The 26,230-nt window shown below is 40.8% G+C and overlaps 1 protein-coding gene and 1 long non-coding RNA gene across 3 annotated transcripts in view; one reads left to right on the top strand and one right to left on the bottom strand.

The window, feature by feature from the left end:
- The window catches only part of stag1a (stromal antigen 1a), a 48,867-nt gene that overhangs the window by 9,768 nt on the left and 12,869 nt on the right, over window positions 1–26,230 (bottom strand). For both annotated transcript variants that reach the window (XM_037796703.1, XM_037796702.1), the window contains exons 2-16: window positions 6,758–6,973; window positions 5,968–6,088; window positions 5,612–5,767; window positions 5,386–5,482; window positions 5,208–5,284; window positions 3,961–4,165; window positions 3,275–3,426; window positions 2,954–3,027; window positions 2,573–2,696; window positions 2,283–2,381; window positions 2,060–2,139; window positions 1,572–1,679; window positions 1,336–1,450; window positions 825–942; window positions 489–592 (exon numbers count right to left, since the gene is read on the bottom strand). In XM_037796703.1, coding sequence (XP_037652631.1) covers window positions 489–592; window positions 825–942; window positions 1,336–1,450; window positions 1,572–1,679; window positions 2,060–2,139; window positions 2,283–2,381; window positions 2,573–2,696; window positions 2,954–3,027; window positions 3,275–3,426; window positions 3,961–4,165; window positions 5,208–5,284; window positions 5,386–5,482; window positions 5,612–5,767; window positions 5,968–6,088; window positions 6,758–6,786 — 1,659 coding nt within the window. In that variant the 5' untranslated portion in view covers window positions 6,787–6,973. The remainder of the gene's footprint in view (window positions 1–488; window positions 593–824; window positions 943–1,335; window positions 1,451–1,571; window positions 1,680–2,059; window positions 2,140–2,282; window positions 2,382–2,572; window positions 2,697–2,953; window positions 3,028–3,274; window positions 3,427–3,960; window positions 4,166–5,207; window positions 5,285–5,385; window positions 5,483–5,611; window positions 5,768–5,967; window positions 6,089–6,757; window positions 6,974–26,230) is intronic.
- Window positions 2,718–22,559, top strand: LOC119504520. The gene is made up of 4 exons (XR_005210580.1): window positions 2,718–2,741; window positions 13,238–13,241; window positions 16,466–16,579; window positions 22,550–22,559. It is a non-coding gene; the product is annotated as an uncharacterized LOC119504520 (long non-coding RNA).

The following is a 26,230-nucleotide window of genomic DNA, read 5'->3' on the forward strand; positions in this document are numbered from 1 at the left end:
GTCATTATTTTTGTTGACTTTATTTATCATATTCTGTATGTTCTCTTCGGCCCAGATGTCAAGTTAACATCCGACTTCTGCAGAAGTCCTAGCCAGACCTCTGGCACTCATATTTACCTGTCATTTAACTGTGTCCATCTCAACAAATGCACAGGCAGCCTGCGTTTCGGTTTGCTTGGAAACAGTCCGAGACCACCTCTTGCAAACGGTCTCGGACTAGTTGTTTTCGTCCGCACCAGAGGACGATTACTGCGTTCACAACTGCCCAAATGAACCGCACCAGAGTTTGATTAAAACAAACTATATGTTGGCTTGTTAAATCTTATAGCAGCTTTCAACGAAGCTGTTTCTCTCATCGTCACACCCACAGCAAACTGATACTCGCCAATTTGATCTCCTGTCAAGCATAAAGTACACAGTCTTGGAACATAGATATCTAAATATTTGTTCTTTGATGCTGAAAGTATAGTGTGCATTGCTTGACCTACCCGTTTGCCGGTGCCTCTGCCGACAGGTGGGTGTGCCTCTGCTGCCTGTCGGATGGTGCACACCATCAGCTCTATCAGAGCACTCTCCTGTCTGTCTGACAACACTGCAGGGACAAGACAGACGGAGAGAGAGAGAGAGACAGATATATATATATAGAGGAGGGAGAGAAACAAACGGGGAGACAAAAGGGAAAGTGAACGGTCAGAAACAGAGAGAGAGGGATTAAAAAGAGAGAGTTTCAATGAACAAGATTTCATTACATCATCTCTTCTAGCTGTGCTTGATGTGAAGTAACCTAAAGCAATTTCAGAACAAGAACAGTGTGTGTGTCTTACCCTCCTCTCCCTGCCCAGGCTCCTCCAGCAGAAGTTCAGTCATACACTCCCAGTCCTTCAGCAGCTCCTGAGAGCTTTCCCACAGTGAGTCCACCAGGTAGGCTGCATGCTCATGGAGCTACGCACACAGACAGACACTTGATTTTGCAGGCATTGTGTGAAATCTTACAGCTGAAATCCACAACTTTTAATCAACTACAAAGATGGTGACATTTCGTGTTAGCAGAGTGAAATGTCATCAAACGATCGAGTAACTCCAATGTAAAATATTATTTACTTTATTGTCACTGTCAACCAGGACAGGACGACCTGACGACGACTGTTCTCATTATCAATACAGTATAAAATGATGCAAATATGCCAGTTTCAAGGTTTTACCATACTTCACCGCACCAAAAGGACATAACATTGATTTATTATTTCAAAACAGCTAAGATTTTAGCTTAAAAAAATAAAGTACCCTTGTGCATACTCAGTATGTTTAATATGTCATGTGTGAATCATGTGTTACCTCACTCTCCAGAAAGAAGAGCACCAGCATGCGGATGAGGTTTCCGTTGGGACTGCTCCTCCCTCTGCGCTTAGCCAGCGCCTCCTCTGCCTGCGGGTCGTGACGACTGAACAGTCTGACGGAGAGAAAGAGGGATAGAGAACGTGAGATTGAGAGAGAGGAAAAGTGAATAGACAGAAGCAGAGAGCGAAAAAAGAGGAAAGACGGTGAGGAGAAAGACCTCAGGATGGACTCACTTCCTGTGCAGGAACTCTCCGGCAGCAACTGCCACTGGTCGGTGGGCAGAGTAAACCAGATGGTACACGTTCTCACAGTCCTCATTGGATAAAGCGTCTTCACTGCCCCTGCAACAGATAATCAAAACGACTTACAGTCAACACAAAGTTTAAAAAATTGACCTTAGTGTCCAGAGAATAAGATCTACATGAAACTAAATGTATTAAACATATAAAGGGATATTTGTGGCCCCAAGTGTGATGATCATTCTACGTAAACTGAGCCTGCAGAACAACCCTAGTTAGGCCTGATGTCAAAGCTCAGTGCTCGGTCCATTCCCATCCCACTCTGAAGCATCATGTCTACAATATTGAGTAGTGACCCTAAACATGTGCGCTTTGAATGACTTGACAGTTATGGGATTAAGACCCGTTATGAGTTAATTGAAAATAGAGAAATACTCCAGAGTTTATAGGATAAAAAGACAAAAAGCATTGAAGTTACTCACTGCAGGATGAGTGTGACCAGTCTGATGGCCTCCACAGCCACATCATACTCCTTATCCAGCGTCATTGATACGATGCGGTCCTGTCAAAACAGATATGATTGAACAGGGAAAGAGATGGAATAAATGAGCAGAAAGGCAACAGAAATCATAAAATCTCAGCAGTCCTACTGTTGACTATCTTAAAAGCAGTCAGGATTCTTATTTTCACTCTTGTGTGTGTTACCTTGAAGCGGTTGGTGAACAGCTCTAACTTGGGGAACAGTTCTCGGTTTGTGTACAGGTTCTGCAGAGCCTTCAGGCACTTCAGACGCACCTCTCCTTGCTGAAAAAGAGAGAGACAATTAAAAGCGGATCCCAGTTGGCTTAAGATCTACCAGCCTGTCTATGAGTAAACATCATCAGACCCATTGAATCAATTCATTAAGTGGTGCATTAAAACATCAACCAAGTCTTGAAGAAATGTGAGAAAAACAACTACTAAACAGTGAGGCGGTGGTACGACTGTGTGCTTACCCTATCGTGTAGTGTCCAACCAACATATTTCAGGTAGCTATCGTTGAGAAAAGCATCGCTGTACATCTTCATCCACACTCCGATCTCCTCAATACAGATGGCTCGGATTTCAGCAATTGCATCCCTGGAAAATAAAATCACGACCATCATTATTATTGTTATTATTATTGTGAAAAACAAGGCTCTAAACTGCAAGAACAGACAACATTTGACAAAAACTGGTCACGTCGGATTGTTAACTACCAACATGATCAATGTTTGCGGTCATTAGGACTGACTGGGCTGCTATTAAGCATCACTACATCTAACTGAAGTAATGTTATCTTCTAAAAAAATACAAATAGCAATAATCACATCATCATCAACATGCACAAAGTGTACCTGTAGCGATGCACAAAGATTCCCTTGAAGATGGAGTTCATCATATTCTCTATTTCATCTTGGTTTTCCTGAAGCTGCAAAAACAAAAACACAAAGTTTTAGGCTAAACCATCTGTGGACATTTTTATAAACATTTTGATATACAGCGGAGTATCCCAACAAGCTAAACAATAACAACAGCTGTTACTCCTAATTAATAGAACATACCATAGTACACTAAGTTGAGAAATAATTTCAGCTGTATGCCCGAAAGTTCTGTGTAAAAAGCTTCTAAAAGATTCTAATATCAAATCTGAAAAGTCACATCAAACGTCAGCCGACCTCCTTCCTCTTTTGTAACAGCAGCTCCAGCTTCTCGTTGGCTCGTTTGCCGGCGATCTTGTTCCTCTCGGCCTCGTACTGTCTCTGGGTGTTGTCCTGGTGAATGCTCAGGTTCAACGCCACATTCACCAGCGCCGTCATCAGCTTCATCGCTGTGCAGCAGAGACAAAAAAAAAAAAAATGCACATTTAAGGCTCAGTAATAAATACACATTTAAATGCTTCAGACTTTTCCAAGCGAAATACATACATTTCTGATGTTGTGATCTTGTAAAAGACCTGTATACAAGTATAAATTAAATTGTACAATATCAAGTTTACAACACAGAAATCTTCAATTTTTTATTGTGGCAAACAAAATAATTACATGCAAATATGGTGTATCAAAAGCAGGAAGATGCAGCGGTCTCTCACATCAAATCAAACAACTTTTCAAGTGATGGGTGGCATTTCAACTGTTTTTAACTGCTTTATTATCTTTACAGACCTTTATTTATCGTCATTATCTGCCACTTTTAAGATATAGCGCTACTAAAAGAACATTAGTGGTGTTATCATTCACTGTTGGCCAATGTAGAGGTGTGTGTGACTCATTTAATTACTCTTCAGCGACATGCAGCTGTAAAAATAAATGTTTTATGGTAATGATAAGAACCGTTGCAGTCCCCATAAAGCCGGTGTCGTTACCTGCTAATGTGGAGGTGTGTCTGAAGGCTCGCACTTGAGAGTCCGACAGCCCGGTGAGGAGGGAGATCACCGTGTCCATCATGTACTCGTCGTAGATGATGCTGTACTGACACTGGCGGATCAAAACGCTGATGAACTCGCAGAAGTTGTAGCGGAACTTCTTCCACAAGGGCCCCGGCATGGTGAGAGGGTAATCGCCGCTGTCCTGTTGACAGAAACAAAGTGATCAGAGGGATTTCATTAGCGTTTATTAGAATGATCTGGTACCAGCACGACTTTCCCATCAGAGTTGCTTTAAAGAAAGATGAGGGACATGTTTTCAGTAACGTGGACACATTTGTTCATTCTGGCTGCTTGTTATGATTTTATGGTTTAAGCTGAGAATACATTTGTTACCAATGAAGAAGAACAGAACCCCTTTTATCTGTTAAACCGCTGCTATTTGTTTTGGTCTTGGCTCTGTTAAAAAATGTCATGTTGTGAGAAGATGGTACAAGAAAAAAGTAAAAACGTGGTGTGAGAGCTCAGTGAATTTCATCTTGGTTTGATAAGAGACGTAGGATAAAGTATCAAATCCATTTGACGCCTTCATTATCCTGTAAGGGTTGGGAATCACCAGAGGCCCCACGATATGATATTATGATACAAGTCTCAATACGATCTTATTGAAATTTTAAACATTTTGCGATAAGATATATTGCGATTCATTACCTTTTTTTTTTCAACTGTAAACTATGCAGTTTGTCAACATCTATTTTATCTAATAAGATACAGTTTTCACTCCGTTCATCTCAGTTTTCATTCACATATCTTGAGGTCAGAGGTCAAGGGACCCCTTTGACAATAGCCATGTCAGTTTTTCCAAAATTTAGCTTAACTTTGGAGCGTTATATAGCATTCTTCCCTTTAGCGTATCCTCACTCTAGCTTTACGACTGAGCCCGCTACAACCTCTGAAAGACAGAATAGCGGCTTGGCCTGCCGTCGGATTGTTTAGACGTTAGTAGTTTACACAATAAAAGATTGAGATCAAAATATTGCGATACTATGCTGTATACATTTTTTCCCCACCCCTATTATCCTGTGGAGGATTATTCCTGCTATAACCAGAACCTGAGAAGAGCACACAGCTTCTATGGACAGGCAACACATGTTCCTTGCTGATAAATACAGCAATACATCCTTGCAAACCAAAGACAAAACTTTGACTTGAACATTTATTACTCCCTGACTGGAGCAGACAGTTACCTCATCAAACTCTTCGGTCATCTTGCGAATGATCTCTGCGTTCTGCATGTTCCTGAACATCTCAATCCTCACGGTGCCTGGTTACAGAACAATGATGGCAGGATTCTAATCAGATCTTTCAGTCCAGTTGTTTGACACATGTACGACACCAAATTTCAGTAGTTCTCATTAGCCTTACCTTTGCACCCTGAACACTGGATGAAAAAATTGATGAGATCCAGCAGCGCCAAGTCTCTGTCCTGTTTATACGACTCGATCCACTCATCCACCACAGACTGGACACACACACACACAGAGAAGGAAACACACAATCACAACAGTGAGCCAAATAAATATATTTGAATGAATAATGCAAATATTATAAAGCTTATGTTTTGAGTATGGACACAACTACATTCACCCACCTGCATGGCACTCTTGCCCAGTTTGACCACTTCAAACAGAGTGACGGGGTCTCCGCCGTCTCCATTATGCTGAGCCACGCCGTTGGCTTTCCCTCGCCCTCTCGCTACGCCCGCGGCCTTGTCCGTCGGCGACTTCCGAGGCTTCTTATTGGTTGTCTGTACAGACAGAGAGGTCAGTAACGCAGGGAGGAAACAAAGAAACCCAAACACTCACACGAGAAACAGAAATATACACTTCCAGGTGCACACAAACACAGACTTACATACGCTGGGGGTCATAACAGCTTGTTTCCTCAAATCTTGCAGCACACACTCGTACAATCACACTCATTTCCTCCACTGACACAGACTCATACCGGGGCTTGTTTTCCGGGCCTCCCTCTCTTCTTCTTGCCTTTCACCTCTGGATCTTCAATCTCACCTATGCCTATACTTAAACCCACTGCGTCTGTTGCCCCAGATTCATTGGACGAGTCCCTGAGAGAGTAACACAGGAAAAAAAACATATGACTCCTATGCATTCGAAAGCTTTTATTCATCTACAGAGCAAATGACGGATATTACTCTTCACGTGAAAGCAAGAAAAGCAAACCAAAGTACTTGTACTGACAGAGGGATAACCAGTACAAACTACAAAGAGCACCACTTATTTTAAAGCTTTTTCTACAGTACTGCAACAATAATAAACATAATTTATAAAGCACCTTTCATACATGGTGAGTAGATCAATGTCGAGAAACAAGAGACTAAATAAAAACGGACAGATTAAAACATGAAAACACGTCACGATAAAACCAAGCAATAAAACAAAAGAAGTTATGGGAAAAATAAAACATATAAAAGATAAGTATAAAACACAGGAAGAGTGACAGTTATTTAAAGACAATGCTGAATAAATACGTTTTCAATTGTCATTTAAAAATGATCACTGTGCTTGCATCTCTCAGAGCCTTGGGTAGGGAATTACACAGTATTGGTGCATAGTTAAAAAAGGCTGAGCTGCCGATTTTCTTATTCGTGGGATAGTTTGTATTTAAAAAAAACAAAAACGGCAGCAGAGGGTCCAAGAGGCCGTGAAGGATTATAAAACCACAAAGAGTAAATGCATGCAATTTTCTTTTTCTCTCAACTGTGTGTTTCACTCACTGAAGGACAGGGAGCTCCGAGGTGATCATCCTGGTTAGTGGGGCTGGCGGTGAGGTGTGTAACTCGTGTGTATGTGTGTCTTCAGGACTGAGTGTGTTTCAGGTCCAAAATATGGAGGCACAAGACAGCCGCTCGGTTGGGGGAAAAAGTGTTGGAAGGGCAGGGAGGAGAGGCTCCAGGACGGACAACTTGCTGGCACTTAACTCTCTTCAGCTCCTGGAAAAAAAACACAGAGAAAAGAGAGAAAATGATTATTAAAACATACATTTTAAACCAGTAACAATTATGACTGATACAGGTGCTCTTTTGTGGCTATAAATAAGCATGTGCACACAAACACAAGCCTGATTTGGATATTGAAGGGAAGATATTAAAAAGGTAATGAAGTGATCGCCTTAAATCACTGTTGATTTGTTCAATAAAACTATGACCAAAATGTTTTTTAACATTAGTTAACACCGGACAGTTTATATGATGTGTGAAGTCTCAGTGTCCAAACTGTCACAATTGTAAAATGTCACTGAAAGCAGAGAGAGATGGCTCAATCTTTCACTCAGGCTGTGGAGGTGGAAATGGGGAGAGGAGGACACCAACTGGCCACTTTGAGAACTACAACAGCAAAATATTGTGGGGCGTGTAGTGAGGATTTGTACACAGTAGTGTTGTTGATGAACAATTTCAGAAAGAACCCTGAAAATTGTTATAAATTTACCACAGTACATTAACTAAACTTTATTAAATGACGAGTAAGATCAGTTAAAAGTGACATTACAGCATTTTAAACTTTGTGAAAGTATTAAACAGAAGGTAGAGAGGCGCTATGACTTAATGCGCTCTGGTAAAGTGAAATATAGTCTTTTTTTAGACAAAGTTTGGAGATAAATATGATTTCCAAAAATCCTTTCCTGAGTTGTGAAAATTCCCAGGTGCCACACATGATGCAAACTCAATGAAAACAATCCCAAAATGCCTTGCAGACAGATGCTAAGAATGAGGGAAAATTCTCAATCAGAAGACTGGCGGCTAAGTTAATTATAACATTAGTTTATTGACCTGTTCATATGCTAATGAGAGCAAAGAGCAGAGGAGGAGCACTACCACTCTCAACCACAAGAGGCAGTATGATCCACAAAGTCCTCTGGCCAAAGTCTATCTCCAAACGGCTTAATTGAGTTTAAACTGGGCAGAGTGGGTTTAGAAAAATCACCCAACACTCATTTAACTCACAGCTCAGCGCCAGTCCACTTCTGTCCACCTACAACCTGTTTTAAGGGTGTATTTTCCCCAGAGTGTGTGTGAGTGTATACGTGTGTGTTTGAAAGTAGGTCTGGGCAACAGTAGGGGGCAGGCTAAGAGAGTGTGTATTTAAATACGATCTTCCACACAGTGTTTGTACTGAGGACTAGCATGGGCAGGAGAGCCCCCTGTTTCACCACATTGAACTGCACACACACACACACACACACCACACACACCACACACACATCTCTGTCTGTCCCAAAGCCAGGTTGTCATCTGAACAAGACTGCGAGCAATCGTTACAACCACAGAGTCTATTTATAGTCAAGTAAGTAAGTCAGTAATCTTGTATGTAATTGTAATATTTAATAAAATCAGAAGTTATCCTGTGCACTTCCAAGCTCAAACTTCAGTATGCAGAGGCAGAAGGGGGTTAATGTCTGGGATTTGACCCACTTGCATGCATGAGCTACTAATCGATTTTGACACTTGATATTCCTGCTGCACAGACATTAAACCTACAAAAGGATATAGAGGCCTGATACTGCTGACGTGGACGCACATATAAAGGAAGGATATAATCCTGGTGTGTCTGTGGATCGGCAATCCAAAACTTTAACTGAAATGATAACTTGCATTATGCTGCTACTATGCAGCTTGTCGGCCGTGACAAAGGCGACGTGAGGCGACGCAACAATCGGCCTTCATCGCCGCTAGTTCTTTAATGTTGGCTTGGTGTGTCTGGGCCTTAAGAATGAAGAATAAGGTCCACAAGCGAGTAAAACAACCCTTAACCTTTTATAAAATACTATATACAATATAAATGCTTTCATTTCTCATCAAACACTACAATATTTTTAACACTTAATTTAAAATTAAAACCCTACATTTAAGTAAATCTGTAAAAACATGAATTTACATAACAGATTATTCCACCTGCACACACACACACACACACACAAATCACATTCATGCTAAAAAACATCATGTAACAAATAGAGAAACCGGTTCTACAGTACATATATAGGTAGCTTGTGGCAGTGTTGTACTCTACAGAGTCCACCCACTACAGCCAACAGAAACACTACAAATACACAAACAAAAACACAGTAAAGACAAACAACATGGAGACAGGGACACCTACGAGGCGCCTGAGGATCTGCACAGATTCCTGTCAAAAAAACAACTATGATGGAAAAATGTTAACCCTTTAATACTCCGACGGCCCGCCAGCGTCCCGGACGCTATTGTGTCTTTCAGAGATTTTTGCAAGAGTCTTAATGTGGTATTTTAGAGGGATTATTGATCGTTTTTATCAATTCTCGAGTGGTTAAAAATGATGCACTAAATCTTTGTAACAAATGATATCAACCCAAAAATTGCTGCAACCAATTTATGAGACACAATAGAGCATGGGAACGACCATAACAAACTTATATCATCATGTTCTACGCTCTAATACACTTTCACAATTTATTTTAATTGATTCATTAATTTATTAATTCATTTTTATTTCTTATTAATGACTAGAACAACTTGACACACAGTAATGAGCTGCATCTCAAATTAATCTTAAGGTTCCCAGCTTTCAGATGATGTACACCACTTCTATGCAACATAGACTGTTGACTTTTTAATCTACCCCTCTAAGTGATTGTTGTGGAGAAGTCAGTGGGAAGCGAATGACTGTAAATCGGACTGTTATTGACAGGACAGTGACCAAAGATACTGCTGTTAATGAATTATCACCTCATTTAGTCTCATCTAATCATCTTGAGTGATTTTAATTTGCGGATTAAAACACTTCTCATCATTTAGAGAGCCGGCTGTAGCTGAAAATAATCAAGCTGTAGATGCAGGACGCCAAACGCACAGTGAAATGATAATGCTCCTCCTTGAGACACTTGAGATTTATAATCCACACTACTTCATAACTAATTAATAATAAGCAAACACAAAATGTAGGGAAGTAACTGGATTAAAGCCACGGTCGTGCAGCTTTAAAACAACAGAGGCAGGAGAGCTCTTATTATGTCATTTCACCACTGTCCCACCTGCTAACCATCCACATCCACCATCATCCCTCTGTACCTCACAGACTGTTACGTCTCAGCTGCTTGCTTTTATTTTTTTAGCCTTTGCATCTCTTTCATTTTAAGATTATCTTCCTCCAAAGGGACAGAAGCCAACTACATTTGAATCATTTCTTGTGTCACGTTTGTTTCTCAGAGGAAGAGGAAGAGGAAGAGGGCGTGTGTGTGAAAACTGGGAGCCTGCCTGACCCGTTATCGACCAATAACTAAATAATCCTTACGCACATTGGCTTTCCTCATTTTCTCAACACACTGGCACTCTCTCTGGCTTTCTCTCACACACACGTACACACACAGATTGTAGCAGCCTCAACAGGAGGCTATGAATAATTTGCAGTGAGTCTCCCGAACTGTTCCTCAATTTAGGAGGACAGGAGAGAAGCTGCCAACTGTATTCACTTCGCACCTCCATCGCCCCTTTCTCAGTTCAATGCCAGTTACCCTAACGGCAACAACAAACTCTCCAAATAAATAAATCCCAATCTTAAAATAACAACAGTTACAGTGCCCGAGCAGAAGAATGAATTATACATGTAAAGCCCATTTCGTGTTCACTCTGCAAAGGTGCACAAACTGTCACCGACTGTCTCTGCCTTAAACTGAGCTGAACAGATCAACGTGTGCAGGTTAGAGAGAAAACTATCATAGAAGACAAAGGGCGGTTTCACAGTGCACAAATCAAAGCGGACCATTTAAAAATAAATAAGTTGCCGAGGGGCGTGTACGTCATCTAGGGGGCTGCCACTTCTCTGCAGGGAATCGCGGACTTTATGCTGTCAACGTTTTTTCACTTTGACTCGGCACTGATCCACTGCAAACAAATCCTCTCCTCCAGTTTATGACTTTATAAACAGCACTATTTTTGTGGACTTTATTTAGCATATTCTGAATGTTCTCTTCAGCCCAGATGTCAAGCAAACATCGAGACTTCTGCAGAAGTCCAGGTCCGTCCTCTCCCACTCATGTTAACCTGTTGTTTACCTGTCTGCTGCTCATCGTTGAGAGAAATCACTCTGATTGGCTGTTCAGCTTAAGCGAATCAGTGCGCGAGAAGAGAAACGGAAGTGAAGAAAGCAAACAAGTGAAGTCGAGGAAATACACAGAAGGCTCTTCTCATTTTTCATCTTCATCTCAACCAATACACAGATATTTTCACAACGACATGGCCACCTGGAATGAAGCTAAGGGGTGAGTGCGAGTGGTGTGAAAATGGTCGGCAAACACCACTTTATTTCATGTACGTATCATAACAACGGCTTGTTTATCAGCAGTCTCCCGTTTTCCCTTTTTGAATGACAAATACTGCTGGTGTGGAGTTATTTCCTCTCACGCAGGCGCAGAACGTCCATGCTTACTTGGCTGTAGTCTTTGCGGTGTGTTCGAGTGCAGCTTTTTGGCCAAAACAAAGGCAACGTGAGGCAACGCAGCTGGTGGCCTTCGTCGCCGCTAGTTTTTTGATAACGGCTTGGTGTGTCCCCAACTTAAGAAAACAAGCAAATATTCACATATGAGTACCCGGAAACAGTGACATTTTTCTTTAAAAAAGTGGCGTAATAGATTGATAGACTCTAGTTTACATTTTTCAGCATTTTCTTTTAGTAAGTGGATCAGTTTAAATCTTGCGAGGGAGAAAATGTAAATGCAGTTTGTGTGAATCAGCAAAAACGTCATTAGGAAAGCCACACATTTTACCAATGCATCCTGTCGTATTGAAACCACTCGTGCAGCATCTGCAACGTGAGCTCTGATCACAGTTCCTCAATGCATAGCACAGCGTGGATATCCCAAATGCCTTGAAATGAAGATTAAAGAATGAAGAAAAGTAAGAAAAGTAAACCATTTATATAAATAGTACAAGATAGGGCTAATATATTTTACTGAAAAAAATGTTCTCACTAAGTTACAGTGAGGAGTTTGATTCTGGCAATATGAGCGCAGGCAGTTGTACGGCTGGTAGCTGGTTGGAGGGCAGCATCTATATTTCAAGCTTTTCAAAACATTTGCCCTGACAGTCATCCCAGGTGGTGTGACAGACTGTGTTTGTGTCTCTACATCTCAAAAGGGTGTCAAACAGAAATCAGGGGAGCGTGATCTCTAATAAAACTGTTCAGAAACTTCACCTGGGCTGAACCTAATAATCCCTAATTGATAAAAAATGAATTACAGCCCAGTTAAGAGTAATAAAACTTAATGTAGCCACTGAAAACAGAGAGAGCAGGCCAACAGAAATTACCGTTTATGGGGAACATTAGGAGCTAATAGCCGATATAAACTGTAATAAAACGGCTCTGTTTGGAGCAAATAATGTTGTGAGCAGGTTTGTTACTTTGACACAGAGGTGTTGGTGAGCTTCTCAAAATCTCTAAAACATATGGCCCAAAAACTGAACACCAGGTAAATAAACTTTCTTATTGGAGAGTAGACCTTTACAGGTTTTAGATTGACTGGAAAACAGAACAAGAAGTAAAGGAAGTATATTTTGATGGGATGTCAAAGAACTTTAATACTGTTGTGAGAAAATGCTCATCTTTGACTGCTCAAATGCTGCCGTATCTACACACACACATGTGAAACAGTTGAGTTGTACTTCGATTTTATACATAAAACCTTATGTAGCACTTTATTCTACAAGTTGTAAGAAATTAATTTAGTGATAAGATATTCAGCATGTATCTGCAGCCACTCATGCTTAAACAGACACACTGAGGGGTAAGGCGGTGCAGTTATAAGTGCTGCTTCAGAGGCACTAAAACAAACAGTTATGTTAACTATGTCTGGTCTGTAGAGTCACTTCATCCTGTGTGTGTGTGTGCGTGTGTGTGTGTGTGTGTGTGTGTGTGTGTGTGTGTGTCTACTTCAGAGAGAGCGCAAGACAGAGAGACAACGAGCGAGCATCCGAGAACCACTTAACATGCATGACATGTTCTCTAGGAGGCAGGCCGGCGTTGCTATAGCAACTGGTGTGGGTCATAAGCCCGGCGGTGACGGCATATTTGATTGGCTGAGTGGAGACAGGAGGGACTACAGTGAGGGGTGGTGGTGGGGGGGGGGGGAGCAGAACAGAGCGGGACCAGTTACAGATCCAATCAGCGCTCCATGAACTGACTTACAGACTCTTCCAGGACTCCTGGTGAAAAGTTATTGTTAGATTAGTTTCTCTCTCCCTGAGACAACTCTGTTGATGACCACATACATTCGTCACATAGCTAGCTAAGATAACGATGTAGTAGCATAATCTGTGGAAAGATATTGATGGGTAAAAGTGTCAAATAAAAGCATGGATATATTAAGAAGTAGTCCCCAACTGCTGAGTTCTCAGATCATTGTGCACACTAACACTGCTTTGTCTCAAAATGTTGAGGTCAGAAATTTGGTTTGATTAGATTGGAAGTCCCACCTTATAGGGTGCTTTGAAGTGGGGTTGTATGAGGTACTTATCCATAGTCAGTGTATTACCTACAGTAAATGAAGGTCGGCAGGCCTCCAGTTTTGAGAAGCAGACAGGAGTACCAGCATGGAAGCAAAGCGATGTACTGCTGTGGACGAGGCCGGCAGCAAAATGTATTTTAGCCACCTAAAAGGAAGGACCATCTAAAAAAATCAGTTTAAGTGTATGCTATATTTAGCATATTTTCATTCACCCTTTCCGACAGAGAACTGAAGCCATTGTATCCATCTATGCTCTCGCCAAAGCCACCAGTCTCCATTGAAAAAAAAATGTAATTTTACCTTGCAGAACACAGGGGTTGCTGGTCTTCCACTGCCTCGATTGGTTAGTTTGTTTGTGTTATTGTGTGACTTTGGTGAATCCGAACTAACCAAAGTCACACAATAACACAAACAAACTAACTGAACGAGGCAGCGGTAGACCAGCAACTCTCATGTTCTGCCAGGTAAAATTACTCTTTTTTTTCCAATGGAGTCTGGTGGCTTTGGCGAGCATAGATAACGACTTAAGTTCCCCGTCGAAAACATAGACTGTATAGCTGTCTCATGGCAAGGTAAATTGGCACTGACTAAAGATGAGTACCTCATACAGCCCCACTTCAAAACACCTGAACTATCCCTTAAAGACTGCGTTCGAAATGGCGTCAACGCAACGCAGTGCTGTCCTGCAAAACAGTTTAATCTGGCCATACTTTTGCCTGAACATAACGTGACCAACGTCATCAACCAAAGCCCTGCGTTGACCAATCAAAGATGTGCAAGTGCACATTCCTGGTAAATTACTTTGCAAGTTAAACAGTGTATATTATAAACTGATAAGCCTTCAAACTCATTGATCTATTGCTCAAACTGGGCTTCCTGGGTTGTACTCACTGGTACCTGAAACAACACACCCTCAACAATACAGCTCCTTGCATTTTTTAACACTGTTACTGTTACACCCCCGAAGGCCACATGCAGACAGAAAACAGCACTGTGTTAATGAAAAAACAACACAGCCCCCTCATTCATTTCAACCAGGCCTCGTCGCTGAGGGATCTGGCAAGAAAACAAAAAACAAAAAAAACAGGGTTGCCCAATTTAAAAAGTTTAACCACAACATAATGCAGCATCATCAAGAAAAGCGCTGCGTTTGTCATTTGAATATTTCTACTGTTGTGATAGTCGTGACGAGAGAATAAAATAATGGTCACAGTAATATCTTTATAGAGTTGTAAATCCATTCTTATAGTAGCAGTGGGCTAAAATCTTCTATCGATTTATAATTTAGTGCAAAATGAACATAAGAGTTTCAAGTGAAATTATAAAGAAAAAAAATGAATGAATATTCCCAGCTATACACTGATTATGCTTACATGCATGCACACAAATACAGAGTAATCAGATTTGACAATAGTTTGATTTAACTGAGTTTGATCAGATTTTCAGAGAAATTTGAGTTAGTATGTGCCAATTATCAATTTAGACAACGCAATTGTGTATCATATCTTGATATATGATTTCATCACAATACGATTCCATTGAAAGATGATAAATTATCATACTGAATTATCGCCCAGCCCTATGTTATGTAAGGGATAATGTACAGCGAGCCGGTTATTCTTCAGGGCAATGCAACATCCCGCCGCATCAGCCGATCTGGGTTTATTTCACAACAATGACCCGCTAGCTGTACATTATCCTGATTATTACACGGCTATTTACTTAAAGAATCAATAATTTGACAAAAAAATGGTCCTCCAGAGTCCGACTTCAGAACTGTGCCCATAGCAACAGTCTGTCACACGTAGCAACGGTCTATATAAAGAAATAACAAACTGCCGTAATTGACCTATCAGTATCGAGTATTCAACAAAGCCGTGTAATAAAGTATTATAACATTTGACAAGCCTTACAACTACTGGATCTGTTACTCAACCTGGCCTTCCCGGAAACAACAGCCGTCATCAACACAGCACTTTGTGTTTTTTTCCAGTGCATTACTGATTCCTGGACGCCTTCTGAGTCAGGGTGTTTCAGTGGCTAAATGAATAAGCTCAATGGGTGACACCAGAAGGAGAAAAAGTTGTTAATAGGATAGTGCAGCCAACATGAGGCAAGTTGAAAACAGGCTTAATAATTGTTACTGCAATGATGCCAAACTTCTGTCATCAGGCTATATCGTTAAGCTAATTATAGAGTGTAAACAGAATTACGTTGGGTATGGTGAATGCATGACACACAACCTGGTATTGTATGACACATCCAGCTACAGTGATGCATTGGCGCTATCACAATAGACGGGCGAAATCCTATTCAAAGTAATAAATCAATTCTAGTTCTGAAGGCTTCTATGGTGAGACAGCCAAAACACCTTGACAGAGAAGCATAAATCTGGTTTCACAAAGTGCCTCTCACCAAAGCGAGTGTCTTTCATGATCACTTCACGCCCTTCAACTGTGAAAGAGATTTATTTTTTGGTTGTGTAGAATAATCTGGTTTTATTGTTTAAACTCCTGCCTCAAGGCAAAAAATAGAAACAACAGCAATCTCATACCAATTAGAACTAGCATTAGACAAATCCACTAACTAAAATAACAGCAACACTGTTATGGAAACAATAACAATGAAGATGGTCACAAAATAGCCTACAGCTTATTATTATGTGTTATTTCACTGATGCCCAAAAGGAAATCTCTCTTCCTCCTTCTACAGGGAGATCAGAGAGTGCAGGGTCAAATCACACTACAGAGCTGCTGGCAATGATTCAACATCACTTGTTACGGTGACACTTCAGCAAGGTGGATGCCAGTATCCATGGGGGCCCGACACTTCTCCTACCTTCATATAAATGCTTGCAAAATGGCTAAAGATGTTCCGATACCATTTTTTCCTTTCCAATACTGAGTACCGATACGATACCAGCATGATAAAAAATATATATATATAGTTATTATTATTTAACAGCCGTTTACTACTGGCCATGTATGGATGTGATATGATTACTATCTTTGTTGTATGGCTTGGCTCAGGTTAAAACCTTATGTAAAACAGATTTCCCACTGTGAAATATTGCCAAATGACTGACATTTTCCTCACTCTGACTACCGTTACGCTCTCCACTAGCACCGCACTGTTGTTGTTTGCTAATGTCACGAAACAAACTACCTGCAACCAGTTCTTCTTCGCTGCTCTAAGACAGTAGTTGCCAGTGGGCGACAGCACAGTGAAGACTACTGTTTTGGAGCGGCGAAGAAGAATTGACTTCCGGTTAAACAAAAAAAAAAAAGTTTTAGTTTTTTTCTGGGTTAATAAATGATGGTATTGGATTGGTGCATAGACTGGCGTATTTGCCAATCCAGAATTTTAGGCAGCATCGGACGCATTTCTGATACTGATATCGGTATCAGAACAACTCTAAATATGACATGATAATGTGCACACATAACGGGTGGATATGCAGCCCTGACGTGCAATACTTGAAGCACATCTCTGACACTGAGTTGCGCTTGGTATTGTGCAATCTTTCCCATTAATTATTTAAAGCATTTAAAGCGCCACAAAGATGATTTAACAGGTGATAACTAGACAGGCGATGGTTGCTTTCCCTCGCATTATACTGGAAATATCTGATCATGCAAACTCAGCTAACACACACACACACCTTCCGTGCTGTTGGGGTCCCTGCTGGCCGATTCTTCAGACAACTATAACCTGAACTGCATCTGCTATAATTGGCCATTATCTCTGGAGACGGAGTGTAAGCAAGCCCTCGTTTCGAACACTGTGTGGATACAATTGTGCAACGTTTGAGATGGAAAAACACAAGACTGGATTCACCACTAATAACACCAGGAGGGAAAAAGCAAAGACTTTAAATAAAGGATGGTTGCTCAGATACTATACATGTCCCACTGTATGTGTTGCCATCGATATAACCGATCGAGACACAAGTGCTATTTCTGTCTCGACAGTCAATATTTCAGGATATGAGACAGTGGTGCTACTGTACACTGGTGGGTGGGTATTAACACTTCCCACTGGGCTTACCTATGAGAGGAATATGTAAATGTATAAAATGGGATTAGGATAGAACAAAGTAGAAAAACAGACAAAAAAATCAACAAATAATGGGAAAGATGAACTGAAATATCTACTTTGGAGAAGAAAAAAATCCTTGTATGATGTATTGGTCATATATATGGAAATGACTTGGAAATAATAAAAACTCAAGATAACCCGACAGAGATTAATGTATCCTCGTGCTGTAAAATCTACTAAGTCATATTAATTTGATTCGCTGCACTAGTGTGTAAAAGCCAAACAGAGAAGATGACTCGGAGTGTGTTTTATCACAGCAGTCACCATCTGTTTGCAAGTCAATGCCTTTATTGTCATGTTAATTAGGCTACAATACATAATTAGCCTGTTTTTACAGTGTTTGTGTCGCCTCAGGTAGGTAGGCGGCACAAAACAAAACATCAAAAGTGTGGTTGGTGCTGGTGAAAGAGATTCAAGCTCCACAAGAGGACCGCGTGTCAAGAGGATGGACTCCCAACAAGTTCACTACAAATGCAGGAAAAAGCGCATTGACTAACAAAACAAGTTCAGCAGAGACATACAGGACATTTCAGCACTACTACTAAATTCAGCTTAGGAAATTGAAACTGAAGATGCACAAGTGAAATCTCTAAATAAGGTTCTGGGAATTACTTTCCCTGAAATCAAATGAAATCCATCCAAGCTTCAGGGCAGTAGGGTAAGATGCGAGTACTCTCAAATGTCAGGATTTCTCCAGAATTTAACTTGATAGCTTCAAGAGCCAAAAGATAGTTCATAATAATTATATGAAAATGATGATCTGTGGTTCCAAATGACCCATTTCAGAACAATTTAGCATTTCCTTGGCAGCATCTCCAAAAGAGTCTTCCAGTGAAGCTGGGAGAATCAGGACATAGCAGATATTTGTGATATGGGTTTCCACATGACAAGAGTGTTACTACCCACAGAGATACACTACATTTACTCAAAATGGGTCCCGTACAGAAACTGCTTGCTATCTTAAGCCCCAGATTTATTCATTTAAAGGGACAGCGTGTAGGATTTGGTGGAATCTAGTGGTGTGTTTGCAGATTGTAACCAACTGAGTACCCCGCCGGTCACTCCTCCCTTTACAAGACTGCGGTAACGTGAGCCGCCGAATGCAAAACCGTGGTAATGCCGTTTGCCTCGCTCAGAGGCCATCCCTACCATAATACCACTACTTTAGGAGCAACGGAAGTCAAACGGCGACTGGTCGTACCACGGTTTTGCACTCTGCGGCCCACGTTACCGCAGTTTCACAAGCATGTCGGAGAACTACGGTGGCCTTCAGGTAACATAAAAGCGTGAAAGGCTCTTTCTCTGGAGCCAGTGTTTGGTTTGTCCGTTCTGGGCTACTGTAGAAACATGGAGGAGCAACATGGCGGACTCCGTGAAGAGGACCCCCTCATATGTAGATATGAAGAGCTCATTGTAAGCTAATGAAAACACAACAATTCTTTGTTTCAGGTGATTATACACTAATGACAACAAAGTTATGAATATTATATTCTATTTCTGCTAATAGATCCCCAAAATGTTATACGCCCTGTAAGAGTTTACTAGACACTTGGGCAATGGATACAAAAATAAAAACCCATACAACTAAGAGCATTTTGCCTTTATGCCTTCTACCACAATATCATGCATCATTACCTCCAATGCTCAACATATCTGCAAAATAATTTTACTCTTAAGAACAAGTGAAGAGCGCAGTCACAAACTGATAACAAGCCTGCATGCCACAGGGAGTGAGTTCCTCACTATCTCCTCAAATTCACTTCAGCTATTCAAACAGATAGGCAAAAATGGTTCACTTTATAATGTGACATAAAGAAGCTATTTAGGGAGGTGACTCCAAACAAATATTAAGTATTAAAGCACAATTAATGTCCTTGAAAGAAACAAAAGCTGGGTAAGATTAAAAGACTATATCACTTAATGAACTGTTGACAAGTCGGTGCTTAGTAGAGACGGACTGAAGCAAACTAGAAGACACAGGGAAGATATTATTATCTCTTTATATTACAGCCACAGGCTCAGCACATGTACTGCTGCTCTGCAGAGCTCTAACTGACTGACACGAGCTGAAGCTGCTTAACTTTGTCCCTCCCGTCTCTTCACACTATAGCTGCTGACTTGAGCTGATGTTACATGGAGCTCAGGCTGAAGTGGATTAACTTTTAACACCTCTTTCTCTCCTTCTGTGTGGCTTCATTCACAAGTGGTGCCATAATTTGGCAGGCTCAATTATTAAAAACTGATCGAACAATCTCTCTGCACACAAATGGATGTTTAACCCCTGCAAAGCACTCGTCCTTACAAGGTTGGTTTCCGTAGCAACATGCCCAGTATAGGCCTAAAATAAAGTCATTATCTGCTCAACGGCCGTTTACCACTTTCATTATTTTCCCCAGAACGATTCATCTTTGACGCTTTTGGCTTGTGGAGAATTTGACCCACATCAGCCTCAGCTGTTATCTGTAACTGTAAACCACGCTGCCTTATCTCCTGTCCTTCCCGGCAGACTCCTCAGTGTACTTTTACCACCACACTCTGTGACAGCGTTAAGATGTTGAAAGGACGAAGAGGCAGAGTGAGGTGTCTCTGCTCTTCACTCATCTGTGGTTTATCCCTGAAGCGGTGTCAGGGGCGAACCCTGGGCACTCGAGGGCAGCGCACTAGTTTAACCCCGATGGATATAAATGGATTGTGAGGATGGAAAACGAGAGAGTCAATCCTCCAGACGGCAGGTCAATCCTCCAGACGACAGGTCAAAGCGACACAGTGCACCAAGAACTCAGCAAAGGACTCACACTGCTGTGACCCCTCTGACTGTATAATGTTTAAGTGTGTTTGAGTTAGAAAGAAAAGCAATTCATAAGCGTGTGCATGAAACGGTGTGAAAAAAGTTTATCCTTAAATTGATTGATGACGTCTGTCAGAGTTGAATTAGCCGTTTCTTACGGATGCCAGAAGGGAGAAACCTTGAATATATAATCTATGTAAATGTCTAAACCACCAGACATTTTCAGTATGAGTTTGTAAAGTACATCACAGCAGCTGAAAGTAAGACAAATAGCCCGCAATCAAGTCAGACAGCTGCATGTAGCTCTGAGCTGGAGAACAATTCAGGAGGGGTCAGTTCCCTCACAGCTTACTCTGATAATGACCTGTGTTGATTTATAACTCTGTGGGAACTCTATTTCACTTCACACTTTTGATTCTTCAAAATTCGGCTACATCTCGCCAATTCGTTTTTTATTGTTTTAATGTTGTATTTGATACATATTTCAGCCTCTAATTATTGGGGTCCTGCAATATTTCCAGATGATGTAGGGTGTAGGGCCAGTCAAAGACCCAAAGCTAACTAACTTTTAAGGTTGAAAAGGTTGTACTTCTAACACGTTCTCATCCCAACTCTTCACATACTGACGCTTTGTCAGACCCTTCCGCGTCACCTTTTTCCATCGCACAAGTTTTTACAGTGCAAATGTGACTTGACATTGTGAACACGGGACACGGGGAACGAACAGCTGGTTGTAAAGTGAAAGTGAAACTTGAAGCACGGGACACATACAGCAGTCTCCTGGATGAAATCACTCTTTCAACTATGTCACCACAGCACTTTCCCTGTGCGTTTACGGTCGCTGCGGTGGGTTTATGTTGTAGCCAATGGAAAGCCCAGTGCGTTTCCTACCACCGCGAAAGGGTGCCTTGCGCGATGGTGTTGTACGCCGACGGCCATGACAAAGCATCGGTATTTGACGCCCTGGTAATGAGAGCGGGCTGGTACTGGTACACATTATTGCTGAAATTAAGTTCAAGTGTAAATTTGACAAATTTACTTATCTCTTGCTCACAAAATTCAGCAAAGCAAACCAACAACTGACACATTTCACCTTACAGTCAACTTTAATCTACTGTATCTGCTACTTAACAATCAAACAATCTGTGGGCAAATCATTCCACCAGTTACAGGACAAACATTTAACTTCATCTGATCAAACATTTATTCATCAACAAAGAAAAATAATCTATTTAGAACCATCTAATCAATAATTCAGTTTGATATTTCGTGATACTGATACAGGTGCAATTTGGTAGTAAAAAAGGACTGACTGAAAAAAGGATGCCTGTCCAATACCCAGCTCTAGTCATGGGCAATTGAGTAATTGTGCGTGATTGTTGACTGATCGATAAATACATCAAGCAGCCAACGTAACCAAAGATGTGTCTGTGCCAGTGACAGAATTTAATCAGGTTCATGTGCACAAAAGAAGAGAAAGCAATCAAAAACTGACAATCTAAAAAAAAATCAATTCTGACAGCTTCTAACAGCTTCACTCAGACTGTATAATATGGATTTAATTCAATAAACTGGTCAGGGTCGTGTGCATTATGCCTGTAAGACTTCGGTGAGAAGCTGTGAGCTGCTATGTAAATATAATTAAGTGAAAAGCATTCACAGGAATAGCTTAACAGCACGGTGAATGGCAACCAGTGGTTGAAACTGACATATGATGTACTTCTATAATTAAATGTAATAGTATATTGCCTGTAATCACAAACCACTAGAGGAAAACTGGTAAAGACTTTTCTGTTCTACAAATCACTGTGGCGACTGGCCAACATGCAGTCAGCAGTTCCACTCTGAATAAGCTGCTCAGTTTTTAACATTCTGGGGCTTCAGGACCAACGAGGTCCATGCACCGGTACGATTAGTAAAACATGCCAACTTTAAATATTTCATATTTCATCCCAGACCTTTCTGCTCGTCATGTCAAATAACTGCTATGTTTTCTTACTGAAAATGTTTCAGCCAGGAGTCTTGCTGCATCAGATAGGATATCGCTTACTCTACATGTTTGCATCTGATTGCAACAGACAAACTGTTCAGAGAGTTCAGATCTGCAAAATACATCAGAGAAAAAAGAGGGGAAATCATAAAGAGGAACAAATACTAAGTCAGGCAGTATGTTGAAATGCAGCCAGCTATTAACCACATACAGATAATACTGTGATTAAAGCCTTTACAGTTCACACACAGCAACCTGATCTCTCAAACAGCCTGACATTACATGATTTGTTGTTAATTGGGTAATGTCTGAAAGGTGTGGCAGTCTGCAGGAAATATCTTATGCATACTACATACTATTCATCTTTTTGTTTATGGTGATGAATATACACAAAACTTAACATAAGGCTTATTGTGCCGCATTTCCACTGTGTGGTACGGTACGGCTCTACTCGACTCGCTCTTTTTTGGTTTTCCATTAGAAAAAGTTGTGGATAGTAGCTGGAACTTTTTGGTACCACCTCGGCCGAGGTTCCAAACGAGCTGAGCTGAATTTTTTTCATAACTCAACTCGGATTTTTTTTAAAATGCCAGTCCACATAACTACGCTGTACACTTGACGAAGTGCAGATGTTCACCTGTTTGGTTGCCGATGAAATGATTCAGTGAGTGTGGCGTTGAAGATGATGTCACGGCAGTTTCAGAGAAAGGTTGGTACCAAAAGTGAGTTGAGTCGAGCAGAACCATGCAGTGGAAATGAGGCAAAAAACAGGGGAATTGAATACACCAATTATAACAAGAGTAGTGCCTTAATTTAATTATAATAGATTTCACAGTGCAAATGAAGCAAACTGACTACGGGCACTTGTTCATTTACAGACAGGACTGATCAGCTTTAAGACCAGCTCAAGTCATATTGTCATGTAGGGCCTTGAGGTAAAGAGATCAGCTGCTGGTGTTCACAAGTAACACAACTTCCTTCAGACGTGGAGTACGTAACGTTGCTGGCTTCATCTATCTGCTGTTTGTTTTACAATAGTAGAACAACAGTGCACTGAATGTTAGGACATTAAAGTTGAGTTAATTCCTATTTGCTCACATGCTGTATGAAAAGCGTTTTGCCGGATCTTCATTTAATCATCCACGCAGTTTGCATGAATGAACATTGGAAATACATGGAGAGACTGTTAATCTGATGATTATTGTCAGAGGGTTTGTAACCTCTGGTCACACTGTGAGGGGAAAATAGTTTTTATAGACTGATCTAATATGAGAAGATTTATTAGTGATCTAAGAAGGCAGTATAAGACTCTCTCTGCATGTTTCACCTTGAGCTGCTGCAGCCTTTAAATGAATCCGATGGCATTCAATTCAGACTTGTGCCACTGCTCCGATGTCAATGTGTGAACTACAAATGGGAAATTGGTTCAGATAATAAAAGGTCTGCTAGTCAGCGAAAACATTTGAGACAAAGGCAGTCGGGGAAGAAATATCAAGACAGATGAAAACCAAACAAGTAGAGATACGCTGGAGGATCAGACAGCAGGGATCTGCCTGTGAAAAACAACAGAACAGAAACAGAAGATGACAACAGCAGGCAGTAACCTGCATGATCTGTACATGCTGCACCGATAACCAACAACAAACAGGAAGTTTCTTGTGACTCAGCAGACCAAAGGCATACATCACAACGCATACTAGCAATAGTTTTAATTCATATGCACTTCTTCTCAACCTAAACTGCATGACACCTCACATACGTTCTGAACAGTCTTTGTTGAATTAAGTCCAGTCAACTGCAGATGCATTCAATCTAGCACCTGCCGGCTCAAATGATCAAAATGGCAAAGAAGTCAATGCCTTTTCAACCCCAGACACAATTTAAATATGCGCCCTTCACTTCTGCACAATTCAAAAACATGTACTGTAATTAAAACCAAGCCCCCAGAAAGAGCACCGGGCTTTGAAGCCAATAGTGGCCAAACCATGAAGTTACAACGTCCGGGTCCGTCATGTGATGCAGTTGGGCCTAAAAATACTTTTTCCCAGATTTGCATTGGGAAAGAGACGTCTGTAAATCAGCGGATACTTTTAAGGTAAATCAACTTTCCAGGACGAACATCATATTGTGTGCACTGATCCGCACAAGCACGACATCAACTACTCTACAACAGTGTGTAGCATAAGGGTGTCTCATTAAACTTGACAGTCTTCACATTAAACAGTATTTTCTGCTACTTAAATCATCCTGCTTCTGCTCTCTCCTCATCCCCGACAAATATGTAACAATGAATTTGTTTATGGCCAGACGTGAGATGCTGGAGGTGGAGAATGTGTCATTACTAATCTTGAGGTGTCTCCTGCTAGGAGGGGAAAATATGGATGTACATGTTTGACCACTTAACAAGAACTAGGAACTTTACCTGTGATTGCACCAGAGCTGAAACAATTAGTAGATTAATTGATTACTTGATTGACAGAAAATTAATTGGCAACCAGTTTGATAACTGAATGTTCAACTATGTTTTTGTATGATAGTAAACTGAATATATTTGGTTTTGGACTGTCGTTTGGACAAAAAAATCATCAATTTAAAGCTGCAATAACAGTTTTCTTGGAAGAAGCAGAAACTATATTGATATACTATCACTATATGAAGTTGATATGCAAACGGTCGATTATTTACACATCCAGCAGATACGGAGCAACGTTAGCATTCGTTTGGAGTCGTGTTTGTGAGGAATCTAATGAGGAATGTAAGTCCAATATTTACTTTGTTTTAGCTCTTCTTTGGTCTCCACCATCTCCTGAGGGAAATATCTGTCTCTTTAGCTGCTAAAATTCTCCACTATGTTCAGCAAAAACATTGCTATGAGAGTAGATTATAGCACTTTAAATGTCAGCTTCAGTTTCTTGTCTTTTTTAATAATTTATAGACCAAACTAGTTTGGTCAGTTTCGCTTAATTTAGCTTTTGATAGCCCGACACCCATTAACCGGTAAATAATTGGCTTTCAGCAAAAATAAGCAAAAATAAAAGATGCACTTTCCTTTTACGGTGCTCCTTTGACTCAATGAGCTTTGCCGTCGCATTTCGAAGCACTATATCCACCCAATTACAATGTTTTGTGTTGTGAATGTCTTGCCTTTTATTTTATTTTCTGTTGGCTTTGCTGAAATGTATTTCCATTTACAATACTCATTCGTCTGCTTTCTCGCCTGCTTTTTAATTTATTCTGTTTCGCACATGCATCGAGCCTGGCGCCGGAGCTTGCCGTGGTGCGTCCTGTCTGAACAGCTCAATTGGTTTACATGTAGATCGTAAATTATCCTATAGATCGACATGCGTAACCGGTCAAAAATGTTCACACAAAAATGTTCACATCCCCAGACCAAACAATTAATTGACAAAGTAATCAGCAGGTTAACGATAATCCAAATTTGCAGCCCTAATGAGCATGAAGTTAATTTGATCTTGTGATTTGAGGTCTGAGAAAATGTTTCCCGCCTCTGAATTATTTCATCTTTTCCCTTCCAGGGAGTGTGTAATCTCCTAACGATTATAAATCCTGGCTTATAATCAAAGTCAAAACAAACAGCAGGAAACTCATAAAACTCTAAACTACAATAAAGAAAGAATAAAGAGAACCAGCGAGCTCTCAAACCTCTCCACAATGAAGGCCAACCAGAGCCTGACTTGTGAGCTTGAACCACAATCGGTCCCTGTGGGCCGCCGCTACGAGCTGAACCACCAAGACAATAATTGCACTTTATCATGCTGCCAGCCTCAGCCATGTATGCTGAGACCAAAGAGCCTTGGCCTTATAATGTTGAACAG

The sequence above is a fragment of the Sebastes umbrosus genome, chromosome 16 (assembly GCF_015220745.1).
Source record: "Sebastes umbrosus isolate fSebUmb1 chromosome 16, fSebUmb1.pri, whole genome shotgun sequence".
NCBI classification, from domain to species: Eukaryota; Metazoa; Chordata; class Actinopteri; order Perciformes; family Sebastidae; genus Sebastes; species Sebastes umbrosus.